At 44.0% G+C, this 22,111-nt stretch overlaps 1 protein-coding gene across 3 annotated transcripts in view; it reads right to left on the reverse strand.

Moving 5' to 3' along the window:
* Positions 1-22,111, reverse strand: part of LOC140428135 (histone-lysine N-methyltransferase SETDB2-like) — a 206,083-nt gene that overhangs the window by 138,038 nt on the left and 45,934 nt on the right. For all 3 annotated transcript variants that reach the window (XM_072514236.1, XM_072514235.1, XM_072514237.1), the window contains 4 exons: positions 16,945-17,108; positions 8,425-8,489; positions 2,227-2,272; positions 1,410-1,535 (listed from right to left, as the gene is read on the reverse strand). In XM_072514236.1, coding sequence (XP_072370337.1) covers positions 1,410-1,535; positions 2,227-2,272; positions 8,425-8,489; positions 16,945-17,108 — 401 coding nt within the window. The remainder of the gene's footprint in view (positions 1-1,409; positions 1,536-2,226; positions 2,273-8,424; positions 8,490-16,944; positions 17,109-22,111) is intronic.

Below are 22,111 nucleotides of genomic sequence, written 5' to 3' on the forward strand. Positions count from 1 at the left end.
AGGGAGAAATAGCCAGGAGAAGACAGAAAGAGGAAAGTGAGGGAGGAGCCTGGTTGAGAGGAGGGGGGGGGGGGAAGCAAGATGAGGTAGCAAAACCCTGCAATAAAGAATGGGGGGGCAGCAGTGAAGAAGGGGAGGGACGGGTAGAACAAAAAGGGAAGCCAAAAGGTAGAACAGATAAGAGAACAAAAATGGGGAGGGGAGAGCACTGGGGAAGACAACAGTGGCAGCAACCACAGCATGGCGAGAGAATGTGAAGAAAAACAGGAAGGAGAAACAAGCAATGGCCGATGCCAAGGCAACTGCACAAAAGAATGTAAAAAGCATTAGGGGGCCCCAGTTAGATGGTCAGTGAAAGGAAAGCATAGAAGAGAGGGGAGGACAGACATCTCCCGTCTGGTTATATTTCCTAGAGCCTATGTGTTTTGCAAGGATATATACCTGTATCCATAACTTGCACAAAATTGTATTTTAAAACATTTATTTTTAAAAAAGGGAGGGCATCAGGGGTGGGTGGGTGGGGGGAGGGGGGGTTAGGGAGAGGGGGGCTGGTAGGGAAGACTGTACGCTCAGTCAGATGGTGACAGACTGTTAATAGAAAAACCTATGAAGCCTTTTTGTATTGTACAATAAATGAAAACGAACGGCAATGTATATAATTTTTTATAATTTTGAAAATGCCAATAAAAAGATTTAAAAAAAAAAACATATCCTTGTAATATTTAGAATGTGACCCATTAGAACCAAATTATTTACTGCATGGTAATAATGCCAAAAACGTACATTTTTTAAAACTGGTACATTGCTGGCAGATAATCACTCACAGCATTATATTACAGTACGAAGTTTTACAACACCAGGTTAAAGTCCAACAGGTTTGTTTCGATGTCACTAGCTTTCGGAGTGCTGCTCCTTCCTCAGGTGAGGAAGGAGCGGCGCTCCGAAAGCTAGTGACATCGAAACAAACCTGTTGGACTTTAACCTGGTGTTGTAAGACTTCGTACTGTTCTCACCCCAGTCCAACGCCGGCATCTCCACATCATCAGCATTATATTAATCGCATGCCAGGTTCACTGAATGGAAGCTCATGCACAAAGCTATATAAAACATTAAGCTCTTAGCAGTTTCACCACCAGGAAACAATGTTTAGCAGAATCAAAGTTATGTTCAACTAAGCAGTTTCATAGGTTTGCAACATTTGGATAAGAGGGTTTAAATGCTTTGGAATGTCCGAAGGATGTAAAAGACACTTTGCATAAATTCAAGTTTTCTTAGAGGCCAATAACGACTTTATGATATTGAAGTTACAAGTTTATTATCCACAAACAATGGCAACTTTACTGCTTGAGATGCAAACAGATTGAAAAATTGAAAGTTATTTGGGGAAAATACACCATCAAACCTTTTACCTTGATCGTTTGCCGAACCATCCATGATTTTCTGTTTCAAGCAGTTTAACACATCATTGATTTGCTCAAAGACACAGTTCACACTTCCAGTGGCTTGTACTCGAGTCCAAAATGATTTTGCTTTTTCTGAGAAACAGACAGAGGAAATCAAGTTTCTAAGTACTGAGACATTAAACAGCTCCAATTTTCTAAATCGGGTTTTTAAAAAGTACATAAAAACCAAGGTTGCGGTTGTTTGTGCAGAATGAGACCTTATTGCTCTCAGCTACTTTGGCTGGATCCGGCAGATTTCAAATTTGTTGATGCTCAAGTTTCATTTCAGGTTTTTTGGCAAAATCAATCAAACCCAACCTTGAACGGAGTGTGAAGATCTTCAGTCTACACTTGGTTAGACCCTTCCAGTATCATGCAGTCTTCTCTCTGAGTTCACAGAGATCCATCTTGTGGATGAAATGCCAAACCAAGATTCAGTCTGTCCCCTCAGATGGACACAAAAGATGCCAAAAGGAACAGCAGGGGTGCTCCCCCAACATCTTGGTCATTCAACCAACATCACGAAAAAAGATTCTCTCGTTATTATCACATTGCTGTAAGATCCTGTGTGCAAATTGGCTGCTGCATTTGGCGCTTTACAACAGCGATGACACATCAAATTATCTTCCATTATTTGTAAATCCTTGGAGATGTCTAAAATTGTGGAGGCTTCTGTATAAATGCAAGTCTTTTAGTTTTGCCTGTGAGATTCATAGACTGCCATCTGATCAGTTAATAGTGCGCTACTTAAGCCTAATCTCGAAGTTTGAAATGTAATACTTACTGAAAGAGGAAAGGTCCTGGAAAGGTACTTTTGGTACACTGGAATCCTAAGAAAAATTACAATGTTGGTGAATAATTCATGTTTACAAAATGTTCACTTTTTCTCCTTTCTATAATAATAATCTTTATTGTCACAAATAATAATCTTTATTGTCACAAGTAGGCTTACATTATACTGCAATGAAGTTACTGTGAAAAGTCCCTAGTCGCCACATTCCGGTGCCTGTTCGGGTACACGGAGGGAGAATTCAGAATGTCCAATTCACCTAACAAGCTCATTTTTTGGGACTTGTGCAAGGAAACCCACGCAAACACAGGGAGAATGTGCAGATTCTGCACAGACAGTGACCCAAGCCGAGAATCGAACCTGGAACCCTGAAACTCAAAAACACTATAAACTATGAGGTTCAAGTGCCTACGGTCACCTAAAACCGGGAACCTCAAAACACACTCCTGAATTTTTAGTTTGACCAACCCTGTGAAGCAACAGTGCTAACTGTTAGACGTTTAGCTGCTGTTGTATAAAGAGTCAAAGGTACTGCTCCTTATTACAACCATGTTTTTTTCACTTTAACACTCTGCACAAAACTCTATCTTCATATCACCTGACACAAAGACCACCTGAAGCCTCTTTGCATATCAGTGTCAATTATTGGATACTTAACATAAATGAGACAACCAATTGGAAAGTCTCTTAACCCATTACTTAACAGTCTCCCCTTCCTTGGAGAGAAAAAATAATTAGGTGGAAACAAAATTACAAGAAACTCAAAAACACACCCGCAATTTCCCCCCTTCTCTTTTTCTTTGGAAGAAAAAAAAGTCACAGAAACAAGCACCCTTCATTAACAATATCCAAAAGTTTCTGTGAATCGCCCCTCTTTTTGTAAAACAGTCTGACAATTGATAGCTACTTTTAAATGACCCATTTAATTTTTGCTATCTCCCCTTTGTCCAACATCTGCTTCAAACTTGCAATGCCTATCATTCACCTTTTTTCATTGACACTTTTTGTAGAATGCACATTTTCCCACAGGGATTTATTGTCAATGTGACATTCAATGGGTATATTACCCAAATCCTCTAATCCCAAAATTTCTGTCAATATCTGAGATATATCAAAGGCCATATCCACCACCTCTAAAAGGCTTAACGTCTCAGCAGCCAAAGTGCTTTTGACCACTCTCCTTATTTTCTTTGTTTCCCACACAAGAGGGCAACATTTACTATTGTTCCTCAAAAGGAAAATTAGAAAACCTCCTGTGCTTGAAACCCCATCACATAAATTTGCATAGGACGCATCACTATAAACTATGAGGTTCAAGTGCCTAAGGTCACCTAAAACCGGGAACCTCAAAACACACTCCTGAATTTTTAGTTTGACCAATGCTTTATTTGCTCTTATTATGTCTTCCACTTTGGGATTATTCATTTTTGTACTCAACTCTAAGACATCAAAACTCACGTCTGGTCTAGTCTGTCTACTTAATCAATTCAGTTGCCCAATTAAACTTCGCAGTTGCTCTTTTTCCATCTTTGAAACCATTGCATTCTTTTGTGAAACCCGGCCACGGCTAATTGCTATTGGGCTGATGCTTTCCAAAGAAGATTGCTGACGTAAAGTTGCCTCTAACTTGGTCTGTCTGATTTCCAGCCGCTATATTTAAATGCACCGGAAGCCTGACTTCCAACCCTAAATCTTTCCTCAAACCAGAGATTACAATAGTTTCAAAATCACTAGTCCCACCCCACAAAAAATCATCGACATGCATCATAAAGATGCCAGAAAGATTTCCTTTATACTGCCAGTAAAACATTGCCAGATCTGCTTTCAACTGGCAACAGCCTAACTTTTAACAAAACTGACCTTACCGAAAAATACCAGACTCTAGAGGCATCATTTAATCCATATACACATTTGTTCAACTTCCAGAGTACCCCTTCTGTGTTAGCTGCCTCTTTAGGAGGGCAGAGAAAAATGTCTCTCTGGAGCTGATGCCCCTGCAAAAAGGCAGTTTATCTATCTATAGATTTGCATTCCCATGCCTTTGTGGCAAATAGAGCCAAGATCATCTTTAAAATAACCTTTCCTGCCATAGGTGAATCTACCCTTAAATCCTGATCTTCTAAGTTTTCTTCAAATCCCCTTGCCACAAGCCTGGCCTTTGCCTTATAAGTTCCATCCGGGAGAACCTTTTCCGTGCAAATCCATCTGTGGGATAGAGCTCTTTGTCCCCTATCTGGGTACTTCCGTGTATACCCAAATTCACTCCAACTATGCAGTTCTTGCTGTTCGGCATCTTTGATAACTTTTTCATCTAATTTATTGGAAGCCACCAAAATCTCTAGTGCTTGTGGGCTTCTACTCCTATTAGTATTCATAGTTTTATCATGTTCCGAGATCTTGATAAACTACGTCCTCTCTCCCACCTGGTATCTCATTCTGTAATGCTACTGCTTGATCTTTCCCTTCTGCTGTGGGATGTCCTTTCAATAGTTCTCGACCTTTTCCTGCGGAACTGTTCACTATCCGATGTACTATCTGAACTGGCACTTCGTTTCTGTGCCCTCCATTTTTGAACTTCGTGTTCCCAATCCATTGTCTTGATTCCTTCCCCTGAATGCTGTACATTCAACCAATGTTTATACTTTCCAGTGGCCTTCTCTGCTCTACTAATAACAGTTGCATCCTTCCATTGACTAGACCCTTCAGGCAAATATGTCACTTTTGTACCAACTTTTGGCAGTTGTCCTTTCGGATAAATGGCCTGTTCTAATTCATCAGAAGTGTTGTGTTCCTCTACAGAAACCCTGTCTATGTCAGTTAACTGGTCCTCATAGTTCTGTAACATGTGCGTACCAGATGACTCTGGTTCCTAGTCATGTCTGTCTGCTCTGTCTAAATTTGAAAATTTGTAATCTGTACCCATTATCCTTGATGAATGTACCCTGACAGTTTGATTGCCATGTTGCAAAATAATTGTTTTGCCATCTATGCCTATGATCTTCCCTGGGCGTTTCCATTCATTAAGATCGTCTCTCTTATAGTATACTATGTCTCCTTGCTGAGAAATGGTATTTGATGGCCGTACACTATGTCTTAAAGCTCTGTGAATTCTTTCAGAGACTTCTGCTTCCAAAAAAGCTTTTCTACTGCTATGTAATGCATTTAAATGCTCAGCAAAGGCAGAGCTAATTGTAGTCCCTTCCCAAGCTGGAGGCTGGTCATCTAAAATGGACGGACTTTTAGGATTTCTACCAAACACTAATTGATAGGGACTATAGCCCCCAACCATCTGCAATGAATTTTTTGCATGTACCGCCCATGCTAAAGCTGAATTTAGCTTGCAGTTTGGTCTATCTGCCAAAACTTTCCGGACCATATCATCTATTACCGCATGGTTTCTTTCATACACACCATTACTAAATGGGCTTTCCACAGCCGTATTCATAACTGGGATATTCACGTTTTCACTCTTTTTTCTTTACTTTGTACAATAGTTGCTTGACTGAATCTGGTTGCTAAATCTACAAAATGCAAAATAAATATATTATTGGCTTTATCCCAGATCTTAAGGTCCATGGCCACAATGTCGTTAAAATCTCTGGCCAAAGGTAGGGTTACTATTGGTCGTGCTGGTGTCCTTCTGTACTTCCTACAAACTTCACAGCAATCTCCAACCTGTTCTATCAGTTTAGTACAGTGTTCATCCCTTACCCCTGCATCCTTTAATAATTTTTTCAGCCTCCAAGGAGACGGATGCACAAATTGCCTATGCAGTTTTAATACAACAAGCTTTTATCAGCTAAAGTCCCATTTTCAACTGCCATTAACACATCCTTAACAACTGTACTTGAAATATTATTTGTCAGTAATGAAATACAATAGTGTCACAATTGTGTAAATTATAAGTCCACCGTCTTTCCAAAAACTGTTGCCTTATCCTGTTCCATATCCAGTTTCATGTGTGCTTTCTTCATCGACGGTCTGCTCAGAAACAAAGGTACCTCACTTGATACAACATCCGTGCTAATGAAATGATTCACTCCGGCAATATTGCAAGGGTTCACCACTCTTTTCAGCGACTTCAGAGTATTATCATCTCCAAACCTGAAACTTGTGGAACTTTCAAATTCCTTAACCTTGTTATGATTTTCAGTATTTAAGGAGTCCAGGTAACATTTTAACCAGTCAATTCCACACACAATAGATGTGCAGCCACTGTCCAATACAGCACAATTGAAGGATTATGTAACCAACACCCTCATTACCGGAGTAAAACTGCTTGTCAATAGGTCAATGCCTTCTTTTGGTCACTATCTTTTTCCTCTTCTGACTTTTCCATGTCATGTGTCGCTTCAAACACTCTATTATAACATGTTGGACAGTTAAAAGCATAATGGTATTGAGAGTCACATCAAAAACATCGATTTATCATACCCCAGGCATTTCTGGGGTACATCCTCTTATTGTAGGTTCTAACTGAGTTTCTGTCTTCATCATTTCCGGGTCTCGATCTCCTTCTACAGTCATGGAACCTGTTTGTCGTCGTGCGATTTCACCATCCTGTTAGTAGTGTATCTTCCATGTTCTGCTTTATTGCAGACTGACCTATTTGGGTCATCAGAGCCATCGGAATCGAATGTTTCCCCAGCAACTTTTTTTAAAGCTTCTGTCATCTGATCGAATAAGGTATCCTTATCTGCAAACTGAACTCCTGTCAAAACCAGGAGCCTATCCATGTTGCTCACTCTAGCACAGTCAAGTAATTTAAAGGCCAACACAGACTGTGGAAATTCCAGGTTGTGTTTCTGCAGTGTTTTATTTTGTCTGCCAAATTCCATTTGTCTCCCACAGAGAAATCCTCTATTTTCCGGAACCTATCAAAATCCGACCATGCTTCATATGAACTTAACAAGTCATCCTTCTCATAAATCTTATCCATATAACGTAATGGAGTCTCCAGACCTTCTTCTGAGTCTAACTCTTCCAATTCCAGCTCAGAGAACACTTTGCTTCTGATTTTACTGTCATAAGGTAGAGAAAGAGCCAGTGCCATACCTTGTCTTCTCTTTCCCAAGGCAGTTACCTCAGTCCACATAACTACTGAACTTCTCCATTGGTCGTACAATCCCCTTTCAGAAAATAAGGGAGAGTAGTCATAGCCAGCTATTTTTATCCTAGGTTCAGCCATGTTATTATTTTTTCTTCTCACTCACCCCTTGGTTTGGTCTGCAAAAGCTGTATCTTTCAACCCTTCACATTTGCACAGCAACTATCCTCTGCTACCATTTGTTAGATGTTTAGCTGCTGTTGTATAGGGAGTCAAAGGTACTGCTCCTTTTTACAACCACCTTTTTTCACTTAACAGACTCTGCACAAAACTCTATCTTCACATCACCTGACACAAAGGCCACCTGAAGCCTCTTTACATATCAGTGTCAATTATTGGATACTTGACATAAATGAGACAACTAATTGGAATGTCTCTTAATGTCTAATTGGAATGTCACAGAATGTCTCTGTGTTACCGTGCTGCCCAGCAAGAGCTGGGCGTGTTCCCCCAACAAGAGCGATTTTGCCCTTTCACATACCACCATGCATCACATACACGTCACATAAAACTCACAAACGTGTGGGGAAAGGAATACACCAAACAATTCCAATCAAAATATGTTGTATGCACTTCTAGGAGAAATGCAACTAAAAACGTTAAGTGTACTCAAGATTTCATGTTTCCGAACAACATTACAGTTCAACTGCATCACCAAGATTTTTCAGTGCCCTCTTTTTGTTGCCAATTTAAGACATTAGAACCACATGCCCAGCAAGAGGGAGAGAATCCTGGCACCTTTAATGGCCATTCCTCAAATATGATGCTGGAAAGCATGAGTACCGATCAGCAATTTGACTGCTGGACTCAATATATGTCTGCATCATGTCCACTTTAAGCAAGTGTCACTCGTCTGAATGGGTTCAACTAATCAAAATCTCCATTTTATGCAGAACCTGACATTTCAGACTTTATTTTCGCAATTCTTTTTTTGCTTTTTAAAAAAGTTGTCTTTTCTGTTCTGACAAAATTGTGCCAAATAGTTTTACCAAGTTTTTTTTCCCCTGTGACAAACATCATACAGAACAGACCAAATTCAATTCAATAACAAGACTTTATCCAATATTACTGGCTGCATACCGTACCTTCAAGGTTCCATCACCATGAAGTAAATAGGAAGGATGGTGCTGGCATGTTATAAATCTTCCACCTTAGCATAAAGGAATACAAAATTTAACCAATAAATAACCTTTTTATATTCAGCTGCTTAATTATATATGTTTTGTAAATGTGTTTGATTTCTGATGTCACTAATTCACAAACAAACTTTCAAAAGCAATGAATGGCAGAAAATGCTTTTTCTCGACAAAATAAAGTCAAAGATTCACCAGTAGACCCTCCACTTGCTACCTCGTAAATTTTCCACATGCTTTTCTCTTTTTAAGAAACATCAAAACCGGAAAATGGTTAATCAGCAGTCTGCGGCATGCTCTTCTTTACCCTCAAGGGTAGCATTAATAAAGAACTGCACAGAACTCCCAATCTGAAGTATACAGACTTCCGGTGACAGCATGTAGGAGAAAATCGCAGAGAAGGCAACTCCCACCAGAGTCATTGTTTTTTGGTCCTTGTAGTCCGTTGGCAAGTATGGTAAGGAGATGGCGGTGGGCAATAGGAGGTAGCAGGCAGGTTTTTGAGTTGGGGTGGGGGGTAGATTGTTGGCAATGACCATGGGTTTTTCTATGTCTCAACTTATTGTTGGGGCTGGTGGCCATCTTGGGTGAGAACATTAGGGGTTTGGGGGGAGGGGCGGTGAAACAATTAAGATTTTCCTCTCCTCTGAAGAATTTAAGGGCCGATGTGGTGTTTCTGTACGAGACCTACTTGCAGGAGAGGAATCAGACTAGGCTCCGAAAGGGCTGGGTGTGCCAGGTGTTTCACTCGTGTTTGGTAGCAGGGCCTGCAAGGGGGGGGGGCTCCTTCATACCTGATGCCGCCCCACCCCCCCTAAAAATTCAGTTTGGTCAATTGAATATCTATGGTCCACTTCCAAAATGTAATGAACTAACCTCTGCCGCACTTCTGGTGGTGGCCATGGAGGAGTAGGTCACGCATTCAATAGCTCCCGCCTGAAATGGACTTTCGGACCTTTTTCCCCAGATTTTTGTGGATTTATGAAATAATTCGGTGGAGTAAGGAGGATTTTCCCCCCGTGATATATGGATAGCTGGACCATAAGTAGCCATGTGAAACAAATTAGTCCCGATAGAGGGAAGCGAGTGGAGCTGGCAGTGCGGCGAAGCATGGCAGATGGCAAGGACCAGGGAGCGGTGGCTCACTGGCCGAAGGAGCAGCAGATGGAGTTTTTCAAGATTTGCTTTGCCGAGCTAAAAAGAGATACGCTTGACCCAACGAAAGCATCGATCGACCAAATGGTTGTGACTGAGGCAGCCCAGGGGAAAGCGATTCAGGAGATCGAGTTAAGACTTTCCAACCAAGAGGACGAGATAACTGTACTGGAGCACAAGGTGGAGGTGCTAGATGACCGCCACAAGAAGATGCAGGAGAAGCTGGAGGAGCTGGAGAGCAGGACCAGGAGGCAGAATTTAAGAATCGTTGGCCTTCCTGAAGGTATTGAAGGACCAAATGCGGGAGCATATGTGTCGGGGATGCTGGAGTCGTTGATGGGAGCAGGGGCTTTCCCTCGACCACTGGAGCTGGATGGAGCGCACAGAGCCCTCGCAAGGAAGCACAAGGCAAATGACCCGCCGAGGGCCACGGTGGTTCGTTTTCACCGTTTTTCAGATAAGGAGCGCATCTTGCGGTGGGCCAAGAGGGACCAGAGCAGCAATTGGGAGAACAGTGAGGTGCGCATCTATCAGGACCTGGGAGCGGAGCTGGCCAAGAGACGTGCAGTTCAACTGGGCAAAGGCGACTCTCTTTAAGAAAGGGGTGAAGTTTTAGGTGTTATACCCAGCGAGGCTGTGGGTATCGCATGAAGATCGACACTACTATTTCGAGTCGCCAGATGATGTTTAGACATTTATTAAAGAGAAGTTGGACTCGAGTCAAAAGATACTTAAGCTTCGAGGATGGGATGTGGCGGTGATTTGTAATTCTATTCTGTTTTAAACAAGATTGTTTTTACTCTTAGGCGAGAGAGTGGGCTGGAGGGATGGTTGGAGGGTGCTTGGTTTAGCAGGGAGTTGATACAGGGAGGGGAAGGGGGCCCCTGAAGTTAGCGTTATCCTTCGGGAGACTGGGTTTTGTTTTAAGTGAGTGTGTCTGTTCTGCTTAATGGTTATGTTAATGTCTTCTTGAGAGCTGTTGTTTACTTACTGGAGAATGTGATCCGGTAAATAGTTTATTTTCTATGTGGGGGGAAGGGTCCGAACAAAAAGGTGATAGTCTGATCGGCGCCAGGGGGTTATCGGGGTCAGCTGACTCTCGGAAGCGTGGTGGGGGGTGAGCTAGTATTGAGTTGGTGTCTGACTTGGGAGATTAAGTTTCTGGTGCAATGCTGGGTGTGGGTGTGGGGGGGGGGCTGCTTTGCTGGCAAGGGCCAAATGATTTTCAGGGAATAAATGGGAGGTCGGGGGCGACTGCTCCTTAAGAGAGGTGCTTAGGGAGCGTGGGTCGGAGCTGGTCTAAAAAGGGTGATGGCAAGTCGGGCGGGGTGGGGAGGCTGCTTACGGGAACGTGAGAGGTCTGAACGGGCCAGTTAAGAGAGCACGTGTGTTCGTGCATTTCGACAGGGGGAACGAGGCAAGGTTGCCCCCTCTCCTCGTTATTATTTGCTCCAGCCATTGAGCCGCTGGCCATGGCATTGAGAGCCTCAAGGAACTGGCTGGGGCTGGTCGGGGGCGGGGTGGGGGGGGGGGACCGGGTCTCGCTCTATGCGGATGATCTCCTCCTGTATATTTCGGACCCACTGGAGGGGAAGGGGGAGGTCATACAGATCTTGAGGAAATTTGGTAGTTTTTGGGGTATAAACTGAACGTGGGGAAGAGCGAGTTATTTGAGATCCAGGCTAAAAGGCAGGAGAAGAGACTGAGTGAGCTGCCGCTGAGGAGGGTATAGAAGAGCTTTCGCTACCTGGGAATGCAGGTGGCTCGGAAGTGGGATTCGTTGCAGAAGCTTAATTTGACCCGGCTGGTGGAACAAATGGAAGGGGACTTTAAAAGATAGGACATACTCCCGCTGTCACTGGCGGGGAGGGTACAGACCGTGAAAATGACGGTCCTCCCCAGATTTCTATTTGTATTTCAGTATCTTCCCATCTTCATCCCTAAGGCCTTTTTCAAGCGGGTGAATAAGATCATCTCGGGATTTGTGTGGGCGAACAAGACCCCGCGAGTAAAGAGAGAGCTGCTGGAACGCAGTCGGGGGGAGGGTGGGCTGGCGTTGCCAAACCTTCGCAACTACTACTGGGCGGCCAACATAGCCATGATTAGGAAGTGGGTATTGGGGGAGGGGTCGGCATGGAAGGCACCAGTTTGGGAGCGCTGGTAACGGCACCTCTGCCGTTCTCGCCGGCACGTTACTCCACAGGTCCGGTGGTGGCGGCGGCACTGAAGATCTGGGAGCAGTGGAGGAGACACAAGAGGGTGGAACGCGCGTCGGTCTGGACCCCGATATGTAATAACCACAGGTTTCTACCGGGCAGGATGGATGGCGGGTTCCAGAGCTGGCAGAGGGCAGAATCAAAAGGACGGGTGACCTGTTTATAGATGGGAGCTTTCCCAGCCTGCAGGTGCTGGAGGACAAATTTAAAACTGCCGCTCGGGAATGGCTTTAGATATTTACAAGTGCTGGCCTTCCTGAGAAAATGGGTGGTGGCCCTCCCGCTTCTGCCACCAGGGGGATACAGGATAGAGTAGTTTCCGGTACCTGGGTGGGGGAGGGGAAGGTGTCGGACATCTACCAGGAACTGCTGGAAGCGGAGGAAACCCCGGTGGAGGAACTTAAGGGCAAATGGGAGGAGGAGTTAGGAGGAAAGTTAGAGCCGGGTCTGTGCGCGGAAGCCCTTAGTAGGGTCAATTCCTCCTCATCATGTGCTAGGCTCAGTTTAATCCAGTTTAAGGTGGCCCACCGGACCCACATGACGGTGGTGAGGATGAGTAACTTTTTCGGGGTAAAAGACAGATGTGCGAGGTGTGCGGGAAGCCCAGCAAACCATCTCCATATGTTTTGGGCATGCCCGAAGCTTGGAGGGTTCTGGCAGGGGTTTGCCAAGGCAATGTCCACGGTGCTAGGTACGCGGGTGGTGCCGAGTCCAGAGGTGGCGATCTTTTGGAGTGTCAGAAGACCTGGGAGTTCAGGGAGTGAAAGAGGCCGACGTTCTGCCCTTTGCCTCCCTGGTAGCCCGGAGACGGATCTTTTAATGTGGAGGGACCCGAAACCCCCGTGTAGAGACTTGGGTCAATGATATGGCTGGGTTTCTCAGCCTCGAGAAAATAAGTTTTGCCTTAAGAGGATCAATGCTTGGGTTGTTGCGGAGGTGGCAGTCGTTCGTCGACTTTCTTGGAGAAATTTAAAATGTCGGCAGTAGCAGTTTCCAGGGGGGGGAGGGGGGGAGAGGGCGGGGGGTAATGTGTTGTTTTATGTTATTTCATGTGGTCTGTGAAGATAGAGCCGATTGGGGAAATGTCTATTTTTTTTCACAATGTTAATGTTTAATGTTTACTGTTCTTTTTCTGTTATTGTTATAAAATTTTACAAATACTTCAATAAAAATATATTTTTTTAAACTAACCTCTGCCGTTCCTGCCTAGCCTCCCTGTCCACGTGTGCCCTATGCCAGTGTCTTTCAAACCTTTTTGCCCGGGGGCCATTTTTACTAACTAGCTATCCTTCGGTTTCAAGTCTGCCGACCTTTGCGACCCACAAGGGCTGACCTTTGCGACTAACCATTTTTACTTAACTTTAATGTGACAGCAGAACCTACTTGGCCCTCACGACCTCACTTGCTATGTCATTCAATGTTATATTTCTGGTAAGGAGTTTTCAGTTCTTAATGCATCCGTTGAAAAAAAAAATCAAGAGATTTGTCCTCAAACTCATCATGCTTTGTCTTCAATTGGCTTTGAAGTTTTGAGGGTTTTAATCTTTCATTTGCCAATACCTCCATGCATATAACACACGAGCTTTGTGTCCTGATTTGCATTGGCACAATTAATAAAACCATATCTCAAGAAATCGTCTTTTTACTGCTTTGTTCCCGATTTCAGCTTCTTCTTCATGAGTTGTTCACCAGAGGCTCTGGAGCTCACACCAGTACTGCTGGCAGCTACAAAATGGAGGAATCTCTCTCATATCCAGATACGATATGATGCACACAGTGCCATTTTTGTTTCGACCCCAACTACCTAGGTCCCCCACAATCCTTACCCAACAAAACACCCCACTGCTGTCCAGAAACCAAAGAATTACACACAGTATCATAACGTTCCCAACAAACACTTCCTGTCCCCCTCTTCAAAAGTCCCAATCAACCCGCTTCTGTCAAGTCCCAGTCCTTTCTCCTTAATGGAAGCAACTGCCTACTGCGGCATGTCGAAACCCCCCCCCCCCCAATCTGGAGAACATCCCCAAAAAGTACGCAATTGGTGTCTGGCAACCCTACTATCCATCCTGAAGTACTGTCACCTCAACCTATTTTCCTGGTCTTCCACTTTTACTCGCAGGCCTTTTGTTCCTCTCTTCCACACATGGTATCTCCGCCTCCAATGAGGCGAGCCGCCCTTCATGCTGCGACAAGGCCTCCTCCACCCGTTTCAGCATTTTGCCTTGCTCCCTCACAGCTTTTTATTTTGATAAACAATTTTATTGAGGCATTTTGGCATCGTAAACAACAACAATACAAAACAGTGAGCAAAGAACAATCAACATAGTGCAAAAACCAGCTCTCCTCCCACAAGGACCCGCCTAACTAACGCCCTAATCTACGTTACCCTTTCTCTCCTCCTGGACTCCCAGGTCCTCCAAAATTGCCACCTCTGGACTCATCACCACCCTTGTTTTCAGTACCTAGGACATAACGTTCGCGAATCCCTGCCAGTACCCCCTGAGTTTTGGACATGCCCAGAACATGTGGACATGGTTCGCTGGTCCTCCCGCACATCTGACGCACCTGTCCTCCAGTCCAAAGAATTTACTCATCCGGGCCACTGTCATGTGGGCCCCGTGGACGACCTTGAATTGGATCACACTGAGCCTAGCGCATGTTGCAGTAGCGTTAACCCTACTCAACGCCTCCGCCCATATGCCCTCTTCTATCCTACCTCCGAGCTCCTCTTCACACTTAAGCTTCAGCTCCTCGGTCTGCGTCTCCTCCGCCCCCATAAGTTCTTTATATATATCCGAGGCCCTCCCCTCCCCCATCCATCCACTGGACACAACCTGTCCTGCATCCCCCTAAGTGGCATGTGTGGGAGGATGGAATCTGTCTGCGTAGAAAGTCCCGCACCTGCAAGCACCTGAAATCATTCCCTCTCGCCAGCCCAAATTTCTCCTCCAGCGCCCTCATGCTCGGGAAGCTCCCTTCTAAGAACAGATCTCCCATCCTCTCAATCCCAGCCCTCCGCCATGTTCGGAACCCATCGTCCATATTCCCCGGGGCAAACCGGTGATTATCGCAAAGTGAGAGCATCAGTTTGGTCCCCAATTTACTGTGTAAGAGCAGGTCGTCGGCGTACAACAAAACTCTGTGTTCCAACCCCCTCCCCCCATACCAGCCCCTTCCAACCCCTAGAAGCTCTCATGGCAATTGTCAGCGGCTCTATTGCTAGCGCAAACAGCAGTGGGTAGAGGGGGCACCCCTGCCTTGTCCCTCGGTACAGTCTAAAATAGTTAGACGTCGTCCTATTCGTCCTTACACTCGCCTCCGGAGCCTGGTACAGCAGCCTAACCCAGTCGATAAAGCCCTCCCCGAACCCAAATCATCCAGCACCTCCCATGAATAGTCCCACTCAACCCGATCGAAAGCCTTCTCGGCATCCATTGCCACAACTACCTCTACCTCCCTACTCTCCGAGGGCATCATGATCACATTCAGCAGCCTTCTTAGTTTGGCAACCAACTGTCTGCCCTTGACGAACCTGGTTTGGTCTTCCATAATAACGTCCGGCACACAGTCCTCAATCCTAGCAGCCAAGAGCTTGGACAGTAATTTTGCATCTACATTGAGCAGAGAGATCGACCTATAGGACCCACATGCCTCCGGGTCTTTGTCCCGTTTCAATATCAGGGAGATGGTGGCCTGTGACATCGTCGGGGGTAAAACCCCTCTGTCTCTTGCCTCATTAAAAACCCTAACCAGCATCGGACCCCCGATCTCAGAGAACTTTTTATAGAACTTCACCGGATACCCATCCGGCCCCGGAGCTTTACCCGAATGCATGGCCCTCAAGCCCACCAATATTTCTTCGGTCCTAATCGGGCCCCCAGCCCGTTTACCAACCCCCTACCCACTCCCTCGCAGCTTTTGATGTCTTCCCCAACTGTTCTTTGATTGGGCCCAATGGTTCCTCAATGGTAGCTTTGAAGGACTTCCTTAGCTCCTTGTCTTGCCGACAAATTGCTTGCCCATTTGTACCTCGAACCTCTCAAACACCTACGCCATTACCTCAGTCAGTGTGTCTACCGTAATGGGCACAGCCACGCCCGCCACCTTCCCTCCCTCCGACTCCCTCACCGGACTATCAGCCTGAGACTTCTTTCCAGCAGGCTTCTGTGACGAAAGTTTCAACATAATTCCGCCAGTAATTCTCTACACAATTCGGCAGGCTAGCTTTGACCACAAATATCCCCCGAATACCGGGCAAAAAGGATTTTTAAAAACAGGACTCTGGCAGGGGCTACCTTTTGTGCGACTTGCTCTCACATGACGTCACCAGAAGCCCCGTTAATTTACAAAATTGCCCAATTTTGTGTGAATTGTTAGCAATTCAATAATGATTTACTTACAAGTGCCATATGAGAGTACCTTTAAGAAATGGGTGTTTATCAAATAGCTGTAGTGGGTGTATCTTTAAGAAATGGGTGTTTATCAAATTGCTGTAGTGGGTGTATCTTTAAGAAATGGGTGTTTATCAAATAGCTGCAGTGATGCCAGAGTGTGGGTGGAGCTGGGCTGTCTGTCTGCTTTGACTTTTGTTTTTGAGCTGGCAGCTACAGTATGTGTTTAGTTTCGTTTTCAGAGTTGGAGCTGCATCCAGCCAAACAAGGTGTAATTTTGATATTTCTCTGCAAGAAAAGAATGTCTTCAGGTCACTTGCAAATTTAAAAGTGATAACTGCTCTCAGTAGAGAATTTAAATCTGCTGTCTTTGTTAAAGAGGGTATTTGTCTTCTGGATGTTGCTAGGAAAGATTAAGGGTTACTTATGGAGTACTGTATTCTTTGGGGGAAGTATTTGAGTTGATAGTTGCTAAGATGTTTACTGTGTGTTTATAAAATGTTAACTGGATTCATATAATAAACATTGTTTTGTTTTAAAAGTACTTTAGATGTCTGTTGCGTCACACCTGTAGAGTGGGCCCTTGTGCTCCCCATAACCAAAATCTATTAAAGGTTGTGGGTCAGGTGAACTCCATGATACACTTTGGGGTTCTCTAAACCCTGGCCCTTAATACAAGACTGAAGATTTTAACAATTTTATTTTACCATCTTTCGCTTTGTTGCTGATTTCCTCATTGAAGTTTTCTTCCGTACAATTAGAACTCACATCTTCATTAGTATTGCGCCTGCAGCAGCCATCACAAGGCAATCTCAGGGCTTCCTTGATATTTCTACCTTCCTCATTACCGCTGTAGTTTTTGCAATGCAACCTATAAGAAAGGAATTGGTTTGCGACAAGGGGGAAACAGCACCAAAATAGATCTCAACAGGTGGCAGAGAAATATAAAACAAAACAGCTACATATCATTACTTTTAAAAATGACCGTCAGATATACAGTTGCTGACAATGTAGAATAAAACATGCCTTTTTTTTTTAGTTAATCAAGGCAAGTGTACAGAGTTCTAAAAGTCAGGTCGTACACAAAGTTCTCGTATAAAAAACAAGATGAAGAATGAAATACGGCTGTGGTTTGTATATACCTTCATGAAAAAAGGTACACATAAGAAAGATAGTGACACTGGGATTATTCTGGAGTGCTGCCACAGGGATAGAAAAAAAGTGGATGTAGGGGGTGGAAAGCAAAGGTCAAACTTAAAAGGAAATGTTTTGAAATGTAAAGGTGTTATGAGTAATATGCTTAAGTGTTTATGTTAAGGACATTTTTATCTTCAAGAATTATATATTAAAAGTCTTAAAGCTGTAAACAACAATGTATTATAAATTACAACTATCCTGTTTAGAATAAAGAGTCAGATGTAATGGAGTCGCCTCATAATAGCAACCTCCCACCACCCCAGAGGACTGGGTGCAGCAGCAGCATCATTGTAGGATGGATTATCCCATTATAAATTAGATTTTTTAAATTTTCCATGGTATGTGGGCGCTGCTGACAAGGTCAGCATGCGTTGCCCATCTCTAAATACCCTTGAACAGAGTGGCTTGCTAGATAATTTCAGAGCAGTTAAGAGTCAAGCACATTGCTGTGGGTCACATATTGGCCAGACCGGATATGGACAGCAGATTTGCTTCCTCAAAGGAAATTGATGAATCAAATGGGTTTTTATGATAATCGATAATAGTTCATGCTTTAGATGAGCTTTATATTCCAGATTTATTAACATAATTCAAATTGTAACAGTTGCTGCGGAGGAATTTGAACCCAGGTCACCCAGCTTTAGCTTGGATCTCTGGATTACTAGTTCAGTGACATAAATACTATACCACAGCCTCCCAAGTGAAGGAATTTACTAACAAACATTTGAGTTTAAAATTGCCTTGGTCCAATCAAACCCTCATACCAGTCTTGACCACCATATGCAACCTCAAGGGAAATTGATTAGTAAGTTTAAATAATGTTTGGAATGGGGGGAACTATTTGAAATTTGCTGATGATACAAATTTTGGTTGGAGATCTGACAAATTATGTAAGGCTGCAAGACAGACAGGCTAGGTTGGGCAGATAAGTGGTAGATACAGCTCTATGTTGGAAAATGGGAAGCAAACACTTTCAGAAGATTATACCTCAAATGGCGATATTTAGCATGGAATAAAGGAACAAAGGGATCTGGTTTTGCAGATATACAGATCATTAAAAGATTACAGGTGAAGTAACCACAATTATACAAAAAGCAAACAGAGTTGGTTGGTTTGATAGCTAGAAGCCCAGTCCACAAAAGTAAAGGTCTTGCCAAACTTATGTAAAACTGCAGTTGGAATATCATGCGCAGGTTTTAGGCTCATGATTATAGAACGAATATAAAAGGATTCGGCGATTCTCTGCAAAAAGCAATGGCCAAGGTTTGGTTTAGTTTCAAATTGATGTTAACTATAAACCACGTATTGCAGGTATGACGAGTGTTGCTGCTGGAAGACTTTAGCAATATTGGATTCTAAGTATTGGGTAATTTAAGGGTTAAGAGCCTGGGGTTAACATCTGTTTGACTACAACGGTCATGTTTTTAAAAAAATAATTCCGTTTTGCAGGGCCTGGGTTCTGTTAGCAGCCAATGGTGAAATTGACAAATGAATGTTTTTTTCAGTCTGGGCTAATGGTCTGTGGTTTGACTGGGAAAGTCCCTGGGCAGCTAATGTGTTTGTAGCCTGCAGCGATAGTTTGTTTTTCAGCTTGGGGAGAGGAGTTCATTGCTGGGTGGAGGCAATTAATGCAGAAAGACATTCTGAAAAGCTTTAGAGGGGCAGTTTTATGGATAAAGTTTGGGAGAGAGGAGCTGACTTCTGATCTGCCTGATGCTGAGTTCAGATTTTCCTACAGTAAGATAGATTGAGAGTTGTATGTTTATTTTCTTGTTGTTTAATGGGAAACTGAGTAGTAGTGTTTAAGGGGTAATTTTAAGCTGTTCTTTTCAGGTGTGAAGTTTAAAAAGTTTAATATTGTACTCATAATAAAGTTTTGTTTTAGACTACCCGAGCCCATGCAATCACTTCTGCAGCAAATCGTTCTTTCCACACAGTCTTACAAATAAACTAAAATATTGGAGTTTCAGTCCAGTATCCTAGCCACTGTGGGGTCTGGTTTGGGATCGTAATAAGAGGCAGATCTGTTTCAGTCGGATGGAATAGATTAGGGATGACCTGACATGTGCATTTATAGTTGTGAGAAGGTAAATAGTGACTGATTGTTACTATCTGAATAGAATGGTTAGAGTAAGATGCCATTCGGCCTGCTATGTCTGTGTTAGCTCTCTGCAAGAGTAATCACCTGGTTCCATTTCCCCACCGTTTCCTTCTAGCACTCCAAATATTTTCTCCAGATTTTTTTCATTTATTTGTTCACAGGATGCAAGTATCACGAGCTGGGCCAGCATTTATTGTCCATCCCTAATTGTCCTTGAGAAGGTGGCGGTGAGCCTTGCACCGCCACAGTCTGTGTGGGTACATCCTCCATGCAGATACAGAGGGAGTTCCAGGATTTTGACTCAGTGACAGGGAAGGAACAGCAATCTACTTCCAAGTCAGGATGGTGAGTGACTTGAAGGAGAACTTGCAGGTCACAGTGTTCCCATGAACCTGCTGCCCTTGTCCTTCTAGGTGGTAGAAATCACAGGTTTGGAAGATGCTGTCGAAGGAGCCTTGGTGGGTTGCTGCAGTGCATCTTTTAGATTCTGCTGGTGGAGGGAGTGAATGCTTAAAGTGGTGGCTGGGTACCATGATGGCAACATTACTTGGAGGCAAACTTCCAAGTCGTGATGTTCCCATGTATCTGCTGCCCTTGTCCTTCGAGATGGTGGTGATCATGGATTTGAAACGCGCTGTCCAAGGAGCTTGGTAATTTCCTGCAGTGCATCTTGTAGATGGTACACATGTCTGCCACTGTTCATCGGTGGTGGAGGGTGTGAATGTTGGTGGAAGGGGTAGCAATCATGTGTATTGCTTTGTCCTGGATGGTGTCAAGCTTCTCAAGTGTTCTTGGAGCTGCATCACCCAGCTAAGTGGACAGTATTCCATCACACTCCTGACTTATGTTGTAAATGGTGGGCAGGTTTTGGAGAGTCAGGAGGTGAGTTACTCTCTGACGAATATCCAGCCTCTGACTTGCTCTGGTAGCCAATGTATTTATCTGGCAAGTCAGTTGCGCTCAATAGTAACCCCTCGGATATTGATAGTGATGGATTCAACAATGGCAATGTTATTGAATGTCAAGGGAGATGATTAGATTCTCTTTTACTGGATAAGATCATGCCTGGCACGTGGGTCACTTGCCACATATCCGTCCGAGCCTGAATTTTGTTCAGGTCTTGCTGCATATGGACACGGGCTGTTTCAGTATTGGAGTTGCCACAAATGGTGAACATTCCCACTTCTGACCTTGTGATGGAAGGAAGGTCATTGATGAAGCAGCTGAAGATGGTTGTACCCAAGACACTACCCTGAGGAACAAATGCTGCCTAAAGGCAGTCACTCTCACATCACCTTTGGATTTCAGCTCTTCTCTCCATGTATGAACAAGGCTGTAAAGAGATCAGGAGCCGAGTGGCCCTGGAGGATCCCAAATGGTATGTCAGAGCAGTTATTGCTGAGCAAGTGCTGTTTGATAGCACTGTTCGTGCATTTGATGTTCAAGAGTAGACTGAGAGGTAGGTAATTGCCTTTTTTATCTATCCAATTCTATTTTGCCTCTCTCACATTCTCTGTGCAGTGCAGTGCATTTCAGATCCTAACCATTCTGTGTGAAAAATTCCTCATGACTATTGCTTCTTTTGCCAGTTTTCCTCGGGTTCACGCCTCTTCTACCAATGGGAACAGTTTCTTCCAATCTCTTAGTCCAGATCACTGATGATTTTGAACACCTTAATCAAATCTCCTGTTTTCTCTTCTCCATTATGACCAACTTATCCAAGAGCACCCTAATAAAACCCTAATAAACACTTCCACCCTATCCTCGTAACCCAGCAACCCAATCTAACCTAAGGGTAATTTAGCATGGCCAATCCACCTAACCTGCACACCTTTGGACTGTGGGAGGAAACTGGAGCACCCGGAGGAAACCCTCGCACACACAGGGAGAACGTGTAGACTCCGCACAGACAGTGACCCAAGCGGGAATCGAACCTGGGACCCTGGCGCTGTGAAGCCATAGTGCTAACCACTATGCTATCGTGCTGCTTGGAATGAGCAAAGGGTTCATTATCAGTTTGGATTTTCTTAGTTTGGAGCTGGTGGAAAAGACTACAGTGATCTTCAGTCTAGTGGCAAAAGAATACTAGATTAGCCTAGAAACATTAAGAAAGCAACTGGAACAAGGAGCTCAAGCATCTACAGCCAAGAGATATGAAGAGAATAGTCTAACTTCATGAAATAGCTTGAAGTAAAAAGAAATGAAGTAAATTCCAGTGGACGATGACAACCTTATGGGTGGTCCCTACAGAACTAAATAGCTGTAAAATTGGTTCACCTTAAGGCAAAGAATGGGGATAGTAAGGATTAAAATGGAGTGTATAGCATATATAGTCACCACCTACAGTGTTATGTTCAGATTGCTTTGGGCTGCACGGAGGTGGCGCAGTGATTAGCACTGCTGCCTCACAGCGCTGAGGACCCGAGTCAGATCCAAGGCTCGGGTCACTGTCCATGTGGAGTTTGCACATTCTCCCCGTGTCTGCATGGGTCTCACCCCAACAACCCAAAAATGGCAGAGTAGGTGGATGGCCAACCTAAATTGCCGCTTAATTGAAAAAAAAGAATTGGGCACTT

Source organism: Scyliorhinus torazame, chromosome 8 (genome assembly GCF_047496885.1).
Source record: "Scyliorhinus torazame isolate Kashiwa2021f chromosome 8, sScyTor2.1, whole genome shotgun sequence".
Lineage (NCBI taxonomy): Eukaryota > Metazoa > Chordata > Chondrichthyes > Carcharhiniformes > Scyliorhinidae > Scyliorhinus > Scyliorhinus torazame.